At 43.6% G+C, this 18,074-nt stretch overlaps 2 protein-coding genes across 3 annotated transcripts; both read right to left on the minus strand.

The window, feature by feature from the left end:
* Positions 1-873: 873 nt before the first annotated feature.
* SYNJ2BP (synaptojanin 2 binding protein) lies at positions 874-8,944 on the minus strand. Of its 2 annotated transcripts, none has more exons than XM_064713706.1 (4): positions 8,639-8,944; positions 4,603-4,739; positions 3,004-3,099; positions 874-1,532 (listed from the first exon to the last, which is right to left on the minus strand). In XM_064713706.1, the coding sequence occupies exons 1-4, from the start codon at positions 8,703-8,705 to the stop codon at positions 1,392-1,394; spliced, it is 441 nt and encodes a 146-aa protein (XP_064569776.1). In that variant the 5' UTR covers positions 8,706-8,944; the 3' UTR covers positions 874-1,391. The 2 variants fall into 2 exon arrangements, with proteins under 2 accessions (XP_064569776.1, XP_064569775.1); XM_064713705.1 differs by lacking the exon at positions 8,639-8,944 and adding an exon at positions 4,897-5,061.
* A 5,421-nt stretch (positions 8,945-14,365) lies between these two features.
* LOC135448684 (disintegrin and metalloproteinase domain-containing protein 21-like) lies at positions 14,366-17,402 on the minus strand. The gene is given in 3 exon segments (XM_064714902.1): positions 14,366-16,760; positions 16,762-16,836; positions 17,389-17,402. Coding segments are annotated over 3 exon segments (2,484 nt in total).
* Between the last annotated feature and the right edge of the window lie 672 nt (positions 17,403-18,074).

Here is an 18,074-nt window from a genome sequence, read left to right on the forward strand (position 1 = left end):
TTCAAATACATCAGCAATGTCCTATGAGAACAGAGATAAGTAAAGCACCAAGACACCAGTTTTTCTTTGAAAACATATATTGCATCTGTGATCTCTTCTTTGGCATCATACAGACCAGACCATGCATTTCACTTTTCTTTTAAAAAACAACAAAACACATTGATTTCTTGGAGACAAGAGAAACAGGTCTTACCCACAGAGCTCCTATCAAGCTAGGGCATTTAAATCTATTCAAATCACAGTGAGGAGATGAGACCCTGGAGGTAAATTCAGCCATATACTTTCCAGAGGAGGGTCTCTTCCCTCTGGTTTTACCTGCTAGGCTTTACCCTGGCTTAAAGCTGGCTGTCCATCTCCTGAACATCACATAACTCTTCACAAACAAGTAAAAGCCAGGACAACCCCAGCTTGCTCTCAGCTTCTCCCTTTCAATCATCATAAGAGTCTCCTGACTGCAGAGAGCAAGTTAGCTGCTACCGAAAATTTTATCTGAAGTATTCCCTGTGCAAAAAACAACCCCCAGACCTCTAACCTCAGAGATGTAGACTTCAACCCATCTGATGAATAGAGGAACTATTGCTTCACTATGAATTTAAAGGCTCTTCTACAGCTTCAGCATGCCTGAATCTCTTGCCACCACTTATCTTTGTGATTCAGTTGTCTGTCTCTCTCCAGTATGCTAGCATTTTGTGGAAAGCTTTCTCTTACAATTCTGACCCAAAAATGAGTTATCATTTTGACAATCACAATCTTCTTCTAGCAGCAAGCTATCTTCTATCTTTCCACAACTGGCAAAATGTCTCACCAATACTGCATATTGCTGTTAAATCAGTAGCTACACTGAAGATTTTACCTGTGAAACCACAGATCAGATTTTACAATTTTAAGGCATTTATTTAGCAACAACCGACAAATCTTCAATAGGAAAAATAATATACCCTTTGCATTGCTTCTCTTTATTCATGGTTTGGACAGAATTCATTAGATTCAAGAAAAAATTCTGTGGAAACAAGGCAAAGCCTCTAGAAAATGTTTTTGATTTAAAATCACTCCCACTCCCTTTAACCAAAAGTTAAACCTTAAAATGTGGAATAGATGAGTGTGTTTGAAAGTTCATGGTGCAAAATAGAAGAGGATGGCAAAACCTCCTCAATTTGTCAAAAAATACAGCTAATCCACTCTTCAGATAAACACAGTCCTCTCCCTTCCCTTTTTTCTCTCTGCTTCTATCCACCCTGCAACAAAATCAATATATACGAACATCAGCAGCAACTTTGATGATAGGCAATGATCCTTTTTGGCATCAGTCTGTGACAAGATTGTTGATTCTCTAGCTTTAAATTGCATCATAGCTGTGTAAAATACGCAGTGATATCCCAGCCGTGAACTCTTCACATCCGCTGTCGATACCTCAGCAAGATCCAGACTGCTGTCGCAGCAAGCGCCAGGCCTGGCACAAGAATGGCTGCCAGAGGAAGCCCACCTGATTCTCCATCTCCTCCATGACCCACAGGGCCATTCTGTGGCTGCAACTACAAGGAAAAAAAAATTATTTATGTCAGAACCCGTAACAAGAGAGCCCCAAGTTCTGTGTCTGGACCAGGTGGTTCTGTAAGAATGGTCAAAACAGTTTCCCCAGGTACCTGCAGATTCCACACATGGAGGGTTAAAGCAGCTTAGGATGGACTGAACTGAAATGCAGGATATCCAGACACTACCAGGCAGACTCATGTTTCTCTGCCACTTTCTAAACTTGGACTCAAGTGGAACAGGATACACCTCATTTTTCTGCTCTCATTACAGCAGAAAAATGACACACACATACCCAGTCACCCCTTGATGCACTTACCACCACACCATTTTCTGCTCTCTTTACCAGGAAAAAGACATCAATAATTCTCTCTGGTTTTCTTACCTGTCTTATACACTGGTCCAGCAGACATACTCCTTTGTTAAGGGAGTAGAAAAGGGATCTCAAGCCACTCTCCCCAGCATGCTTTGGGTAGATCAGTATTTCTTTTGTCAACTTCCATACTATCTGGGGATTAAGGGTTTATCCCTTTTTACATCTAAAATGGTGCCAGTATATTTGAAGTATAGCAGTCCATACTTCCTAGTATTGTAAAATCATTTATGTTGGAAAGACCTTTAAGTCCAACCATTAATCCAGCACTGCCAAGTTTACCATGTAACTAAGCACCACATCTGCACATTTTTTAAATGCCTTCAGGGATGGTGACTCAACCACTTCCTACAGCAGCCTGTTCCACTGCTTGACAACCTTTTTTCACTGAAGAAATTCCTAATACACAATCTAAACTTGAGCTGATGCAACTTGAGGATGTCTCCATCCCGTGCTTGTTGCCTGGGAGAAGAGACCAATCCCCCACCTGGACAGAGCCTCCTTCCAGGCAGTTGTGGAGAGCAATAGGGTCTTCCTGAGCTAAACACCAGGCTAAACACCTCCAGCTTCCTCAGCTGCTCCTCACCAGACTTGTGCTCCAGACCCTTCACCTGCTTTATCACCCTTGTCTGGACATGCTCCAGCACCTCAATGTCTGTCTTGTGGCGCTGGGCTGTACACACAGTTCAACACTATCTTGAGTGATGGCCTCTGAAACAAAAGGAGTTCTGTCTCCAGTAAGATTGTGGCCACTGAAATAAAACTGGCCCACTTGAGATTCTGTCCTCACACACAAAGCTTTACCTCTGAGAAAGGAGAACAGTGAGCAAACACAACACACTCCAGCAAAACAAAGACCTGGGGACATCTCCAAACTCACCTTTTCACTGTTACAAAGGTTACAGTGGCTACAAAGCTATACAGAGATAATTACAGCTGAGGCAATGAGAGAAGGTCATAGGTCAAACAAAATTTTTATATGCACATATCACACTGAGCACCTGAACACAGTACTCTTCTTCCTCATGAAACAGCCACCAATCACAGAAACCAGTCTAAACTGAGCCAGAAATAACCCCTAAGGAAGAAGTAAAACGTACCCTGCGCTGAATTTTCAGAGACACGTAATAGCCTGCATTCCTGAACAGTTCCACAGCATCCTTGTGCCGCAAATCCTTCAAGTCTTTGCCATTGATCTAGCAAAAAAGGAAAAGGAGAGTCAGATGCTGAAGGTAAAGCAAGCAAATTTTTTATGATGCAGGCTAACGTATGAAGGATAAGACAAAAAATCTTTATGTTTCACAAAATTCTGCATTTAGGGCATAATACTATAGTCATAAAGATCCTAATTAATTAATTAATATTATGATGTATTTTTCTGTGCTGAGGCAGAACATGAGAAACTCCAAGTGAAAACATACAGGTACTGAAAAAAACTACCTAGAGGCAAAATAAGACTAAAAGACCACAGTTGTGTCAATAACAGCTTCTGATGCTGTTGCTTTGCTGGAAACAAATCAAAGGTGTGATTTTGATAGCTAATGAACATAAAAGAGCAGGAAAATTATTATTTTAAGTCTCTTACCTTGTTTCATCTACTGGCGTACCTTTGAAATCCCTCTGTTTGAGAGAGTGTTGTAAACACACTTTTATAAGCACACTGATGTAGCAAAACCAACAAAAAAAAATTTACATACATACTTCTTGGCATCCACTTGATCCACTTGTAAGTGTTGGGATTTTTCTTAATTTAAATGAATATATCATGGCACAGGGTTTTAAATTGATTTCATTCACTGAGTGAATTCATCCTACTTTTTCATTTTCGCCCCCATTTCCCTAACTGTATCCCCACTGATCACATCCAGTGCCTCCCTTCTCTTCATATTTAGACATCCCAAACACAAGTACATAAATATTAAACTGTTGGGAAAAAGAGAATATTCTCTGTTTAACTTAATATCACTTCCTGGATCAATAATAGGCTCCAATTAGTGCAAGGTAGTCTATTGAAGCTAAAAAGATCACATGAGGAACAAAATAAGCAAGTGTAAAATAAAATTAGGGAGTACAAAAAGGTTGTGTATCATACTAGGAGAGGCTACTTCTTCACCCATCACTTTGTAAAGCTTTCTTGCATGATTGCCAGCTATCTGAAGAATCAATGGGTGTGAAAATCAGAAATTTGAAAGCAATTTTCTAAAAGGAGAAGCAGCCCATGCTGTTCTTGAGGAGGTGAAATGGAGAGAAGAATATTATGGCCTAGAAATTTTATCATCTAAAAACCCCCTGTGCAAAAGGATTAGAAATCATGGATTACCAGTCAGAAACCAGAAATTTAAGAGGTGGAAAACCTTTATTTACATGTGTGTAAACGATAATCCATTGTGAGCAAGAGAACACTTGATGGGTTCTAAAACCTTAGGGAGGCAAGTCACAGAGGAAACACAAGCACAGCACTACAGAGCACTTCTGTGGCAAATCAAGGCGGCAGAGGAGATAAGCCCATGTGTAGAGGCACTTATTCCTCGTGCTCAGAGCTCTCTCCAGACCCCCAAGGTGACTCCTCCATGGAGTTTGCTTGGGATCATCTAAGTCATTCACCACATCCCTCCTCTCTATGCACTGTGAAGGAAAACCTGCCTCTCACATCCCATCACTGATCAAGAGCACAGGGGACAACAGAAGAAAGGGCTTACCGCTAAAATTTTATCTCCTTCTTGTAATCGGCCATCAAGGTAAGCTGCCCCATCCTTTTTGATCCAGCTGACATAGATGCTGTTGTCATTGGCAATGTACTGCTGATCTGTCCCACCAACAATGTTGAAGCCTAACCCTAAGGCAAGCCAAAAAGAAAGCTGATGAGAAAAAGCTCAAAGCTTCCAATGTTCTTGCTGTTTTGCTTGTTGGGGACTGCACCTCCCACATTGTCTTGCTTTCTCCACCATACAAAAACTCATGGCACACAAATCTGCATTATCCTTTCCAACTACCTTTCCATTGTCTAGAAAAGTTATTCTCATAAAACTGGTCTTGAAAGCAGAGGAGAGACACTAAATGCCTGAGGACCCCATTTGTGTAATACTTCATTACACAAAACACCTGTGAACTGCTTCAGGTGGGTGCTGGGGAATAGTGAGGGGCCTGCCATCATTTCTGAGATGCTGACTCAGCCCTCAGCAGGAATAAACTTCTTCAGCACAACATGAAAGAAAATGAAAGTATTCTGCATTTCACATGAGATTACAGTAAATCACTACTTTTGAGCTACAAGAAATCATCTCTGACAAGCACTTTGTGAGCTGGAAAACAGGGTAAGGAAAGGCAAGGAGCATTAGAATCTGTCTACAGATAAGGAAACAGGCAAGGAGGACTGTGCTCCCAGCTTGAGGGCTCCTAGAGCTCAGAAGACTCCCCTTCCACATCCCAGGGGCTGGAAGTGGTGTGCTTTGCCTCCAAGAAGAAGGTTAGGCTCCATGATGCTACTTCAAATTGTACAAAATCACTTTGCTCTGTTTCATGAATTCAAACATGATAGGAAATAAAGACAAAGTTTGCAGATTTAATGCAAACCAAACAGGAATACACATACATTTATTAAACCTGATGTCCACTATGTATTTTTGCCGTTTTGTATAATTCTTTAAAGGAAGCCTCAGTTACAGATATCTAGCTGGATCCAGCTTCTGGATTAAAGTTAAGACTTCTTGTTTCATTAAAACCCAAAAGAACAAACTGAATTTAAAATCTGGAAACTCAAAGATTATGAGATTCCCCACTGTACATGCAGCTAAGTTCCTCTCTAAAAAGGGACAAGAAAGACTCCCAAAGAGGCTTGCAATGAAAAAAGAGAAAAAAGCCAAGGCAAAAGAAAACAAAAATCAAATACGCAATCAAAGTAAATGGAAAAAAAAACCAACTTTTTTTTTTGACATGAACCAGTCATCTAAAAGCTATTGTCAAGAACAGCTGAGGGCAAGTTCTGCCCACGTTCAGCCAGATTGATTTATTTGTTTTTGTTTTCTTTCTTATTTTCTCTTGAATTTGGAACTGGAAACCTTGGGAAGCAGTTTCAAATGAAAGTAAAACCACCTTATGCCTGCTGGGAAGCAGCATTTTAAATTAGTCACAGGAGATCAAAGCATTTACAAAATGAGTCATGGTATATTAAGTGTGCATCTACAGCTGGGAAGTAAAGAAATATTAGCAGCAATTTTGCCACACCTTTTTTTTGTCTTCCCTTCCTGGCAGCTTCAGACAAGTGAGGGAAAAATGAAAGTGAGAGAAAATTGAGAAATACTGACATTTCAATTAGAACAATATCTATTCCAAGAATGGCCAGTTGTGCACAGTAATACACCTTTCAATAGAAAATGAAAAGAAAAAAAAATTTAAATCCACACTCCTAAAAATTATTTGCCATAAAGCCATTAACTTAGGAAAGGGGAAAATCAATACTACAGAAAGTATAATGTTTAATCAACATTTATTTAAAAGCCAGAAAGAAGGAATCAGGATCTCAGAACACATTGATTTTCTCTCATATATAAAACCTCTAAAATAGGTATATACATATATATATATATACGAAAAAAGTATACATTTTGCAACTTTTTACCCACGATTGAAAAAATAACCAAGATTCACAGCTTTCATCAGCAGAGGGAGATCTTCATGACAAAGAGGCAGCAGTTTGTGCTAGACCAAGTTAAGTATTCACAGGGCTTTTTCACTGTGTCTTTCCTTTCCAGCACTCAGACTTGCACTCTGCCTAAAAATATCTTCCCTATCAATCCTCAAGCGCTTTGCTGTTCTCTTCCTTCCAGTTCATGCAGCCACAGAAAGAGACACAGCAGAGCTGGAAGAAAAGGAGCAAGGACAGAGAGCACAAGCACTAAATCTCTTGTCTATAAGGGATGAGAAGCAGAATGGCAGAGCTTTAAAAGCAGGCTCTGGGCTAAACTACTGACCCTCCCTGAGGCTGCAGACCTCCCTATACCTCACTTACCCTCTCTAAACTAAAAAAGTCCCTCAAAAATGAAGTCCCTTAAAAAAAAAAAAAGAGGACTGGCAGGATTAGGAAATGAGAGACTGAATACAAGAAAATTTGAAAAAGACAAATATACGCTGTCCTGCCACTGGAAATACATTCACAACCAATGCAAACTTTTTGCCAGACATGTTTAGCATCAGACCTATTTTAAAAGTTGCAGTCAAAACTCCAATTCAAGAGATTACAGGACCCAATTGTACTTCACAGGTAAGTACTTCACAGGTAAGTGTTTTGTTCCTTCCACAGAAATGAGTAATAATTCACATGGCAAGTGCATCAAGGCTGTTAGGGGATGTAGGACCTTCAAATCATATAACACAGTTAGAAACCTAAATCTAAAGATGCACAGCCCATCTCAATGACTGGACAAATGCTGCTCACGGTAATCAAGACTGAAATCACAGTGGTCATACTCAAGACCATTCTCAACTCTGCCCTTTAACATTCCCTTACACCTTCCTTAAAATTTTAGCTCCCCAGATGTATGGAAACATGGAAACCGCATTCTCATCAGAACCAGCTTCATTTGGCACAGCTTTCCCTAACAAGCGCAGCTTCATTAGTTGAAGCTCATGGCTACGCAGGTAGGGCTACACATCTCTCAGACCAGAGGCCGATCTGGCGAGCAGGGGAGGCAAAGGGCTGCTCACACCCTCCAGATTCTGATCACCAGCATGAGGGCCAGCACCAACGCCAGCCCAGCACGGGACTTACCTCCACCCCAGAGAAAGGAAAGACACCCACCAACAACGTGGCTGCTGGGGTCTCTGGGGAGCACCTGGAGCCAAGGCTGGCCAGCAGCTGCACCCAGCAGTTGTGCAGAACAGTAGGGCTGCCACGTTTTCGTTCCTCCTCATTTAAATTAAAGAGAAGGCCTCAGACACCAAAGTACAACTCCAGCTCCAAAAGCCTTCCTGGAGCCTGCCATTCTCTATAGCCAGGATTTTGCTCCAGAGCTGTACATTTCGTGCTTACTTGCCTCACTTCTGAAAGTGAGGTCATTTGAATGGCACCATAAATCCTATAAAAATGTACGGTTTCCATGAGCGCACCTGCTGTTGAGACATGAAAAGCAAAGCCAAAAAACGCCCCACGAAGTGCCCTATTCCTTTTTCCTTCCAGCCTATGCTCCTCTCTCTAAGCACCCCAAAGCATCCCAAGGTACGCTGCACCATGAACGCCAAGCTGACAACACAGGGGACGGCCACTTGGGCACATGATTTCCAAAGGGCCCCTGACTCACTCAGGGTATCTAACGCGGCTGGGCGCTCAGCGGCTGCCGCCTCACTTGGAAGCAACAGCTCCACCGGAGATGGCAACTTCCAGGGGAAACCGGAGGCGAGCTGTCCGCAGGGACACCAGCCTCCACCGGAGCTCCCGCAGAGGACTCTGACCCGGCCAGCTCTCCCTCACGCACGGCACGAGTTTTTCCCGCAGCAGCGTATCCGCCACGGCTATTTCCAGGGGAGTCCCCTGGGCCCGGCACCTCTGGGCGCTGCGCTTCTATCCTCGCGGCCGGGACCCTCCCTCCGCCGCTCCGGTGCCCGCCACGGCCGTCCCGCCGGCCGCCGCCACCCCGGGCTTCCGCTCCGGCCTCGGCGGTGGCTCCGCAGGCCTCGGCGCGGCTGCCCTGGCCCGGGAGAGGCCGCGGACCCAGCGTGGAGAGGCCGCCCCTGCCTTACCTGAGGGTCTGCGGGTGAGGCTGATAATCTCCTCGGCGTAGCCGCTGCCCGCCACGCTGCCGTTCATGCTGCGGCCTGAAGGAGAACTCGGCTCCCGGGGCAGCCGCTCTCACCTCCTGGGCCGCCGCCGGGCCGCGCCGCGGAGCGCTGGGAGTTGTAGTCCCTGCGGGACGGGGCTGCTCCCACCGGCGCTTGGGGCCGCCACCGGCGCTCACCGCAGAGGCGGAAAGGCAGCGGGCCCAGGGGAGCCCAGCACAGCGTCCTCCTGCCCCCGCACCTTCCCAGGCCCCTGCGCGGCATCTGTGCCTGGCCCTACCCTGCTCCCTAGGCTGGAGCTGGTTTCCTTAGGAAGGTTAAGGAGCCATAGTTGTCTGGGGTAGGCGTAGGAGAGAAGAACGGGGGATAAATGACCTGTTCCCGGGTCTTTTGACTGTCCTCACAGCAAACTGAAAAACAGACCAGACTGTGCTGGGTGTGAGATGCAAAGCTGTGTTTCGTGTGAAGTACAAACAGGCGACGTGTGTATTTGTGAATGCGAAATGTGTGGACGCCGCCAATGAGAGAGCTGTGAATTCTAATAATAACTGAGGAAAATAAAGCATGGAAAAAGGCCTTTGAACCTATCTTTTGTTTGCAATTAACCCTAGTTGATTTAGGAGCATTGGAATTAAGGTGTTAAAGATGTTGCTTTTTGCTTGCATTTAATCCATAAAAAGCTCTGCAATAATAACCTTTTGAAGTATAATTTTAGAATATTACTTGTATCCTTGAAACTATAGCTTTAGAATATATATAAAGGAAATATGCTTATCTCACACCTTATGGAAGCACAGAAAAACAGCTTGAGAAAGGAAGATGAACATCACCTCAAGGGTTTATGGTTTCGACCAAAGGGAAGCTGGACATCACTGTTATGAGATTTATAGTCTCTGCAATTAAAAGGTGGACACACACCTGGGGAGCTGGACCCCACCAGATGGGAGTCGTCTTTCTTCTTTTGGAAACTGGACCGTCACCATCTGGGGATACTCCTTTGAGATACATCCTGGGAAATTAAAATCACAATAGTGTACAGAATTGTGATGTAATAATTTGGAATAAAAATTGCTGATGAGTAAAAGATTGGAAATAGAAACTGCTGAAAAAAACTGATGAGTACCCCTATAAATACCTGTAACCATCAATCATCAGTGTGCAGTTGGAGGGAAAACTTCCCCCACTGTACCCAGTGCTGTATTGCTCATACTTTACCATATTAAATAATAAATTGCTGCTTGAATATTGGCCTAGTCAAGCTTCTTATTCATAACATGGGCAAGAACAAAAGCCCAATACAGGCAAGCAGCACAGAGAGCATCCATGCCAACACCAAGTTACCCTGTGGTGCAATAAAGTGATCTAGATTCAGAAACACAAACGGTGCATAGGAACACCGTGCTACCGCTGGGGCAAGAAATACTTAACTAGATCCTGTAGAAGGCGTTTGGTTTGAAGATTTGAGAAATTTCTTCAGAACTCTACAGAACTCTAGATAGTTACCTAGCAATAAAGGGCAGAGCAGTTCAACTTGCTGTGAAACAGAGGAGCCACTTGAACCTGGCACTCTGCAACTCAGGGTTTATTGAACCAATAGATTATCAGGAAATGGCAAGGAAAAATTTATCCTTATCTATTTCAGCACAATCTAAGTGTATCAACACAGACAATGACAACAGGGAACAATGTCAGTTGAACCACCCGACTGCTTGGCACTATGAGGACAGCCACATCTACATGCTGCAGGAACCTCTCTGATGAAAATGAGGACCAGCTTATCTGGTCCTCAATGTTACACTACCATTTTATTTGTTTGGTATTGCAGTCAAAATAACAGATGTTTTTGATTGCATTCGTTCCAAGATTATCTGCACTTTGGGATTCCTGAATTTAACAGGGAGAGACAACCTGGGCACTGGATCTCTGACTGCTACAACATTAATTCTTAGTGCTAAACCGAGTGTTAGAACACCTCAGAGGTGGGAGACAGGCATTCAAGGTCCAATTACACTTGCAATGATGAGCAAAACCGTGACTCGTGTGATAGATTTTTTCGTTGTTGCTAAGTAGCATTCACCCTGAGAACTTCCCAGTGTCTCATACTCTGCCAGTGAGGAGGTGCACAAAAGCTGTGAGGGAGCATGGCCAGGACAGGTGGACAAAGGGATATTTCATATCACAGAATGTCCTGTTTATAAGCTGGAGAAGTTACTTGTAAGGGGGCCCAACACATTCTGGGATAGGCTAGGTATCAGGCAGCATGTGGTGAGCAATTTTACTGTCCTTCACTTGTTTCTGTTTGATTTCTGTTACTCTCAACTCTCATTACTATTATTATTATTATTATTATTATTATTAATAATAATAATAATAATAATAATAATAATATTTAGTTGTTTCAATTATTAAACTGTTTTTATTTCAACCCACAAGGTTTACCTTTTCTTAATCTCCTTCCCACTGAGAGAGGTGGGAGGAAAGTGAGCAAGCAGCTGCAAGGTACTTGGCAAACTCCTTCAAGATACAGTGTTCCTTAGCAGCAATTTAATGTATTTTAGAGATGACAGCCTTGGCTTAGAACAAAAACAATTTTATCTTGATCTGAGATAACTACAATATTAAGTGTTTTTAAAAGTTTTCTTTAGCCAGGAAGACATTTCAAACAGGAAACATGGGTATATTGTAACTTAGTCCTAGGCAGCTCCAGGTGTCATCTATCACTGGCCTGCCACATATTAACAGCTACCTAAGCCTTACTATCCTTACTGCACTGGCACAGACCATTTCACAGAATCAGAGAATGCCTTGGTTTGGAAGGGACATATAAGATCATCTAGTTCCAACCCCCCTGCAGTGGGGTTCCACAAGTCCAGGTTGTGTCTTATTTACTCCAGCACATTTCATGAACTGCAGTGACCCGCATTTCTTGGGAGACAGTGCAGCAACATTTGCAAATTGCCTCTTCATGTACAAGTGACTTACATATTAACCTAGTTCTCGTATCCATTTAAAGCATTTTAAAATGCAGTTAGAATGAGGAGGGGGAAAAAGAAGAAACGAGAAAGATTAGGACTGAACTTAGACCTGCACCTTCATAGCACCTTCAGAGTAGTGGGACATTTCTAACAAACCACCAGGAACATCAAGTTTTTCATTCCTGTGTTGAAATCAGAAACAATAATATTTTCAAGAAGAAAAATCTCAGAAAGGGAGCTTACACATTTTATGAAACATAAACTGGATTTGTTGAGATACATGTTTGTCTTGCTCGTATGGCCCAAGAAGAAATGCAAGAAAAGTATACAGAAATACTCTTATCCAAAGTTCACTGAAAGCCTCCTCCCAATTAAGTCCTGGTTTTCCAGAACAATCTTTAAGCATAGAGAAAAACAGAAACTACAGCATTTTGTTACTTTATCTTTCCCAAAACTGCACTTGTAAGTAAGCTTTCTGGGCTAAATTGTGCTTTCATTTACACCTCTGTCTCTTCAGTGTGCAGCTCTGTAAACAAGAACTCCCTGACTCCAGTGTTTCTCTGTCTCAGCATAGATCTGTACTTGGCAATTTATAGTATACTATTGATCAACAACAGCAGGCCATCAAAGTAGCAACCTGAAACTTCTGCCACTCTTTTTGTATTTAAAAAGCAAAATAAAAAAAGTTTTAGTAGGTACTAGATGTGCACAGGTAGTTGGAAGGTGCTGGGTGTAGTGCTTTTGTTACTTTTTCTCTCCATCTTTCAATTAATTCACATCTCTCTTCTCCATCTTCTATCCCTTGTTTGCAACACCTGAATTACAACTGTTATTTCTCAGAGGACACCTCTCCCACTCCCCCAACCCCCAAAGGAGGTCTCTGGTCATGAGGAATAGATGTGGTGTTCATCAAGGGCAGTTATCTTGCCTTTTGACATAAATGCAAGATCAAGTTTTCATCATCTAATCAAAACCATTCATGTTCTATCATGACAATAAACACAACCTAAACAAACAATGTGTTACCTCATTTCTGCAGACAGCATAGATAAATATATAAGGACCCATTTGCTCTACACAGAAAGCTGGGAAAAACTGTGAATCACATGCTTTGTATTTCACATCCCATCATAATGTAATTGGCCCTTTTTGGATACAGGACACCAAAGAAATACACAAAAAAATTACAGGTAAATGCATATTCTAAAAAACATATATATTTGGGACGCAGCAAGAGTTGACCATAATAATTTGTAGAGTCACCAATATCTTTCTTCCCAGGTGTTCCCAAGTGTTGGGGTACTTATCCTGCCTTTACAGAATGTTTGCTAAAAGTGTGCTCTTTATTTTCTAAATACAAATAATTCTTTTTTTAGCAGATGTGTATTATAGCCCTTTATCCTGAAACACCTTTAAAAAAAAGTTTTAACTATGATCTGGACAACAGACTCCTCTCCATGCTGATCTGATAGAACGGTCTAGTTACTACTGTAATAGAAATAATAGCAATAAAACTTACTGAATGGTATTTCCATGTACCTAATATTTTTCAGAAGTTAGAAATATTTTATGTTGTGTTAAAAAAATTAAAATGACAATGCTTCTGTGTAGCACTCCATAGAGCTGCAAGGACACATTCTGTTACAGCTGAAGAAAGAATCACAGAATAAGCCAAAAGAAACCCTCTGAGATAGTCAGATAAAGTATCTATCAAATATTGCAGGTATTCTAGGTAGGGGACACTTGCAGAATAATTCCAAATACTTTAGAAATTCAGTTAACTTGGGGAGCCCCACAGACAGCTCCTCTTAGAGACAATAAAATACACAGCACTTCTCAGAAGCAGTCAGCAGTCAAGACACTGGAAAATTTCCAGGAAATAAAAACAATTTGTTCTAGTGAAATGCCAGATTTGGTGTCACTACACTGTTGACATATATTTTACAGTTGAGAAATGCAATGCTTACTGGTTGTTATTTGGATAATCCTTCTCTACTCTTCCACAAAAGGAAGACCCTGTTCCCTATGATCTACCTTCCTCCTGAAGGGCTGCTCCCTGTAAACAGCTGTAAGCACTTGTGAAACAGACAGCTGTATCTCACTGCAATACCTGCTCCTTACCTGTTTGTGTGTCACAGATGTGAATTAAATAGAGACACAGAACCAGTGGAGACTGCAAGTGCAATTTTTTCTCTTTGGTTGTTAACGAATGACAAAAGAGGTTCATAAACATCTCTCTCACTGAATTGAAGAAAACATAGAAAACATGAGGTGAAGGAAGACATTGAAGTAAGTAGAGTAACAAGGAGTTCGATATCTGCTCTTGGCATCCCTACGTGATAGTTGAAACCCCAACAATTTTTATCTCGAACAGGAGTTTGGACTAGCGTTACATGGTTCTGCAAGAAAGGTATTTTGACTATGTTTTCACACTGAATCCTACCACATAAGTCATCTATCTACACCTGTTTTAAGAAGTTTGCATTTTTATACTGTTGATATGAAGTATAAACACAATACCTGCAGTTTACTTAACTACATCAGTTTAAGAGCTCAGGGTACAAAGAACAGTATGCCTTACTGCCTGCATTTATTAACTTAAAAGAAAATGTACAGAGGTAAGGTTTACTCTGCATTTAATGATATCACATGAGATTAGAGCTGTTCAGAACCTGCTGAATTATTTTGATGAGTTATCACATCACTCAATAGTTCCTCAATCTGATAGTTCCTCAATAACATCCCAAGGTGCTGCCTTTTTATCTTTGGTGGATTTTAACTCACCAGCAGGCGACTTTTCTTTAGGAACTTCTTTTTTTTTCGGTCTTTGAAACAATTTTCTATGGAATTGGGCTTTTTTCTTCGCAAGCCATCCCTCTATTTTCTGTCTATAACGGATGGAAAGGACTATTCCAACAAAACACACAGAATAAAACCCAAGTAGCACTAGTCTTACTTTTAGTCTCTCAGCCTTCTTAGGTGGAGGGGGTCCACTGTCAACACTACCTCCATATCCTTCCAATTCACAATATGGAGGAGCCCAGCCATACTCACAGTGACAGTTCTTGTGATTGTTACACACTCCTCTGTCATGACACTTTGTCATGTTGCAGTCGTAGTTCAGCACTGATACACTCATACACGTCCTGTTGATACAAAGCATATCACTACCACATGGTGTGCCATCTTCCACAGCTCCCACATCTGCTCTTGGTATCCCTACATGATAGTCGAGGCCCCAGCAATTTTTACCTCGAACAGGAGTTTGGACTAGCGTTACATGGTTCTGCAAGAAAGGTATTATGACTACGTTTTCACACTGAATCCTACCACATAAGACATTCTTAGTACTGCATTTTTCAAAATAGATATTGTCACGAATACCACAATTCCCAAACCGGTCACCTTGAGTGTTCACTGCTTTAAAGCAATCTAAAGGAGCAACCTTGGCATATTTGCCAAAGAGACGCTGGCACTTTTCATTGTGGGATGAACATTTTCCTTGATAGCAATAAACACCATCATTGCAAGGAGTTCCATCTTGTAGGTATACATCCAGCGGGCACTGAGAGGAAGTTCCATTGCAATACTCTGGCAGGTCACAGCTGCCAGTACTTGCTCTGCAGAGTGTTCCTGCTGGAAGGACCTTACAGTTCTTGCAGCATCTTCCAGATGCACAGTCTGAACCTGCAGTAAATGTACAGTTTGTGCGGCAACAAGGATCCCTTCGGCAGCTTGCTGCTGAACCACAGTCACATTGCTCTCCACTTTCTACTATTTTATTCCCACAGTATTCACTCATCCCGGTGATGAAACTGCCAGGTGCTGGTGGCTGACGAAGGCATGGAGCACCATTTACAACCAGCTCAAAGTACTGTTTGTAACTGCAGTCACTGAACGAGTCAGTGTCAACATTGTTTTCATACATAATGCATTTCTTGCGTCTGCAATTACAATCCGGTTTATCATGAACCATCCCAAGATTATGGCCCAGCTCATGGACAAATGTGATAGTAATTACAGACACCTTTTTATCAGTGAAGGAAATAACAGCTGCTGCCCAGTGCTTATCACACACTGTCCCTATATATGCCAATCCCAAGCTGCTTCCAAACCACTGATATGCAAATAAGTGAGCAACATCATGGTACATCCGAGGTAACAGGTTTGACTTTCTCCAGGAGTTAAACGCATTAAGTACCGGGGCAATAGAGTTAGTAATATTTATAAAGTTCTTTTCAGTCCAGATCTCCAATCCTATAACAAACAGCCGGATAGAAAGCTGTTTGCACAAAATGTCCCCAGCATTGATGACTTGCATGACGTCCTTCAAGACTCTGGATTTGCTCCTGCCTGACTTTACATACCGCACGTGGTCCACGACCACTACCATCTTCACATACGTGATGTGCGTCCACCAGTCCCTCAGCTTTTCGTTCTCCCCCGCTGACTTGGGAGCTTTGAACCACGGCAGCACAGCCTTTTGCTGCTGCAGCACCTCCGGCGTCAGTCCGCAGCTGGCTCCCTCGGAGCTGTTGTCTCCCTCCATGCGGTAGAGAATGTGCCGAAAGGCCAGATCATTGGGGACGGGCTCGATCTGGTACGTATCGTCCTCCACCCAGAGCACGCCGTGGAGGCCCCTGCCGCACGTGCTGAGGGCCACAAGGGAGCCGGGGCTCCCCACCACGTCGCCCTGGTAGAAGCAGTTGTCCCGTACGAAGGGGTGCTCCTCCCGGCGGGCCCCGTCCCGGCCGTAGGTGACCAGCGTGAAGGGGCGGGAGACCAGGCCCCTCCTGGGCTGCAGGCGCAGCACCCGCGGCCGCCCGCCCACGTTCAGCCAGTAGGAGAGGGCCGGGGCGTCGTCGCCACGGCGGGGGCTCAGCTGCCGCGGCACCGTCACCCACGCGGTGCGCGGCTCCGCGGGCCGGGCCCCCCGGGCCCCGGGGCACCCCGCCGCGCCCAGCAGCAGCAGAAGCAGGAGCCCCGGCAGAGGCCCCATCGCGGCCGCCGGTACCGGCCGCCCCCGCCCGAGCGGGGATAGAACCTGGAAGGGCCCAGCCCGGGCGGAACCGCCCCGAGGCTCCAACTGCCGTCGTGCCGGCCGGGCCGGGCCCACTCCCCGGGAAACGGCACCTGCGGCGGCATCGCCGAGCGCTGCCCGGGTGCCTCCAGGCAGCCCACCCTGCTCTTTGAGCCAGAACAGAGGCTCTTGTGAGAAGGAATCAGTAAATTTGCCTCTCACAAACACATTCCCAGCTTCTAATAATCTTAATTTCAAATGAATGGCTATTTCTTCTCCTGAGCAGACATAGCAAGGACAACCCCCAGTTCACCTTCACGTCCCTTGTCACAGATGTTTTTGTTCAGGAAAGGGATCATTTGGGTAGATCACAAGCAAGAAAATCTGTTTAAAAATCTCAAAAGGTTGGGTTTTGCTGTTTTTATTATAGGATAATTTGCGAGTGGACATCAGAAATGGGCTAAGGCTTAAGAGTCAGAAATAAGTACAGAAATATTCCCTGTGGTGACCTTAGCACATCCCTACTACAGCACACATGCCCTCCAAGAAAAAAGATAGAACCAGGGAAGAATTCACTTCCACTATGTTCTAGAATATAGATGGAAACTAATAGTACCAAGTATAAAATCCTCAACCCTATCTACACCACAGCTGCTACATACCTACAACAATGCACCTTAATTACAAGACAGCACTTATGCAGCAGCCATTTTCCTTACGCAGCAGAGGACATCGTATCCTCTTAAAGACTTGTGATTTCATAGCACTGGAAAGAGAACACTTACAGGTACATCTACCACTGACTACCACCCCCATTTTGGATACAGCTCTGGCAAGACACAACCATAAGAGAGTGGTCTGGGTTGTGCTAAGACAGGATGTCCTGCACAACAGAGATATGCACACTGGTTTTCTAGCACATAGTGCTGGGATTCAACATAGCCACAGCTATTACCCTTTAGGAACTCTTTACAACTTTCTTTTCAGCACTGCAAGCGTGTTTGGGATGAAGTCCAACCTGCTATGGACCTTATCTTTCTCAGCTGCAGGAGGTGTATCCTTCTACCATCCCATATGGATCTCAGGAATCCTGCTTTTTGTCACCAACTTCTGTGTGCTGGCCATCACCCTGGCACAGGCAGCAACACCTAACATTTCAAACTACTGGAGATAGGCACTGCCCCTCTGGAGGCTGGGCAGGAAAGAAAGCAGCAGCTGGCAGAATGCTCAGAACCTCCTTCTGCTGCCTTATGCCCCAGGGTCCTGAGGGGGCTGGAACCTTATGCTGTGCACATGGCAGGCCTAACTAACAGCTGTGGAGATTACCAACTATTGTCCAAAGGTGCTTGATTCTGTGGTTGGTACCTTGCAAACATGGCCAGCATTAGCAGCACAGACCTTGTAA

The sequence above is a fragment of the Zonotrichia leucophrys genome, chromosome 5, assembly GCF_028769735.1.
Source record: "Zonotrichia leucophrys gambelii isolate GWCS_2022_RI chromosome 5, RI_Zleu_2.0, whole genome shotgun sequence".
Lineage (NCBI taxonomy): Eukaryota > Metazoa > Chordata > Aves > Passeriformes > Passerellidae > Zonotrichia > Zonotrichia leucophrys.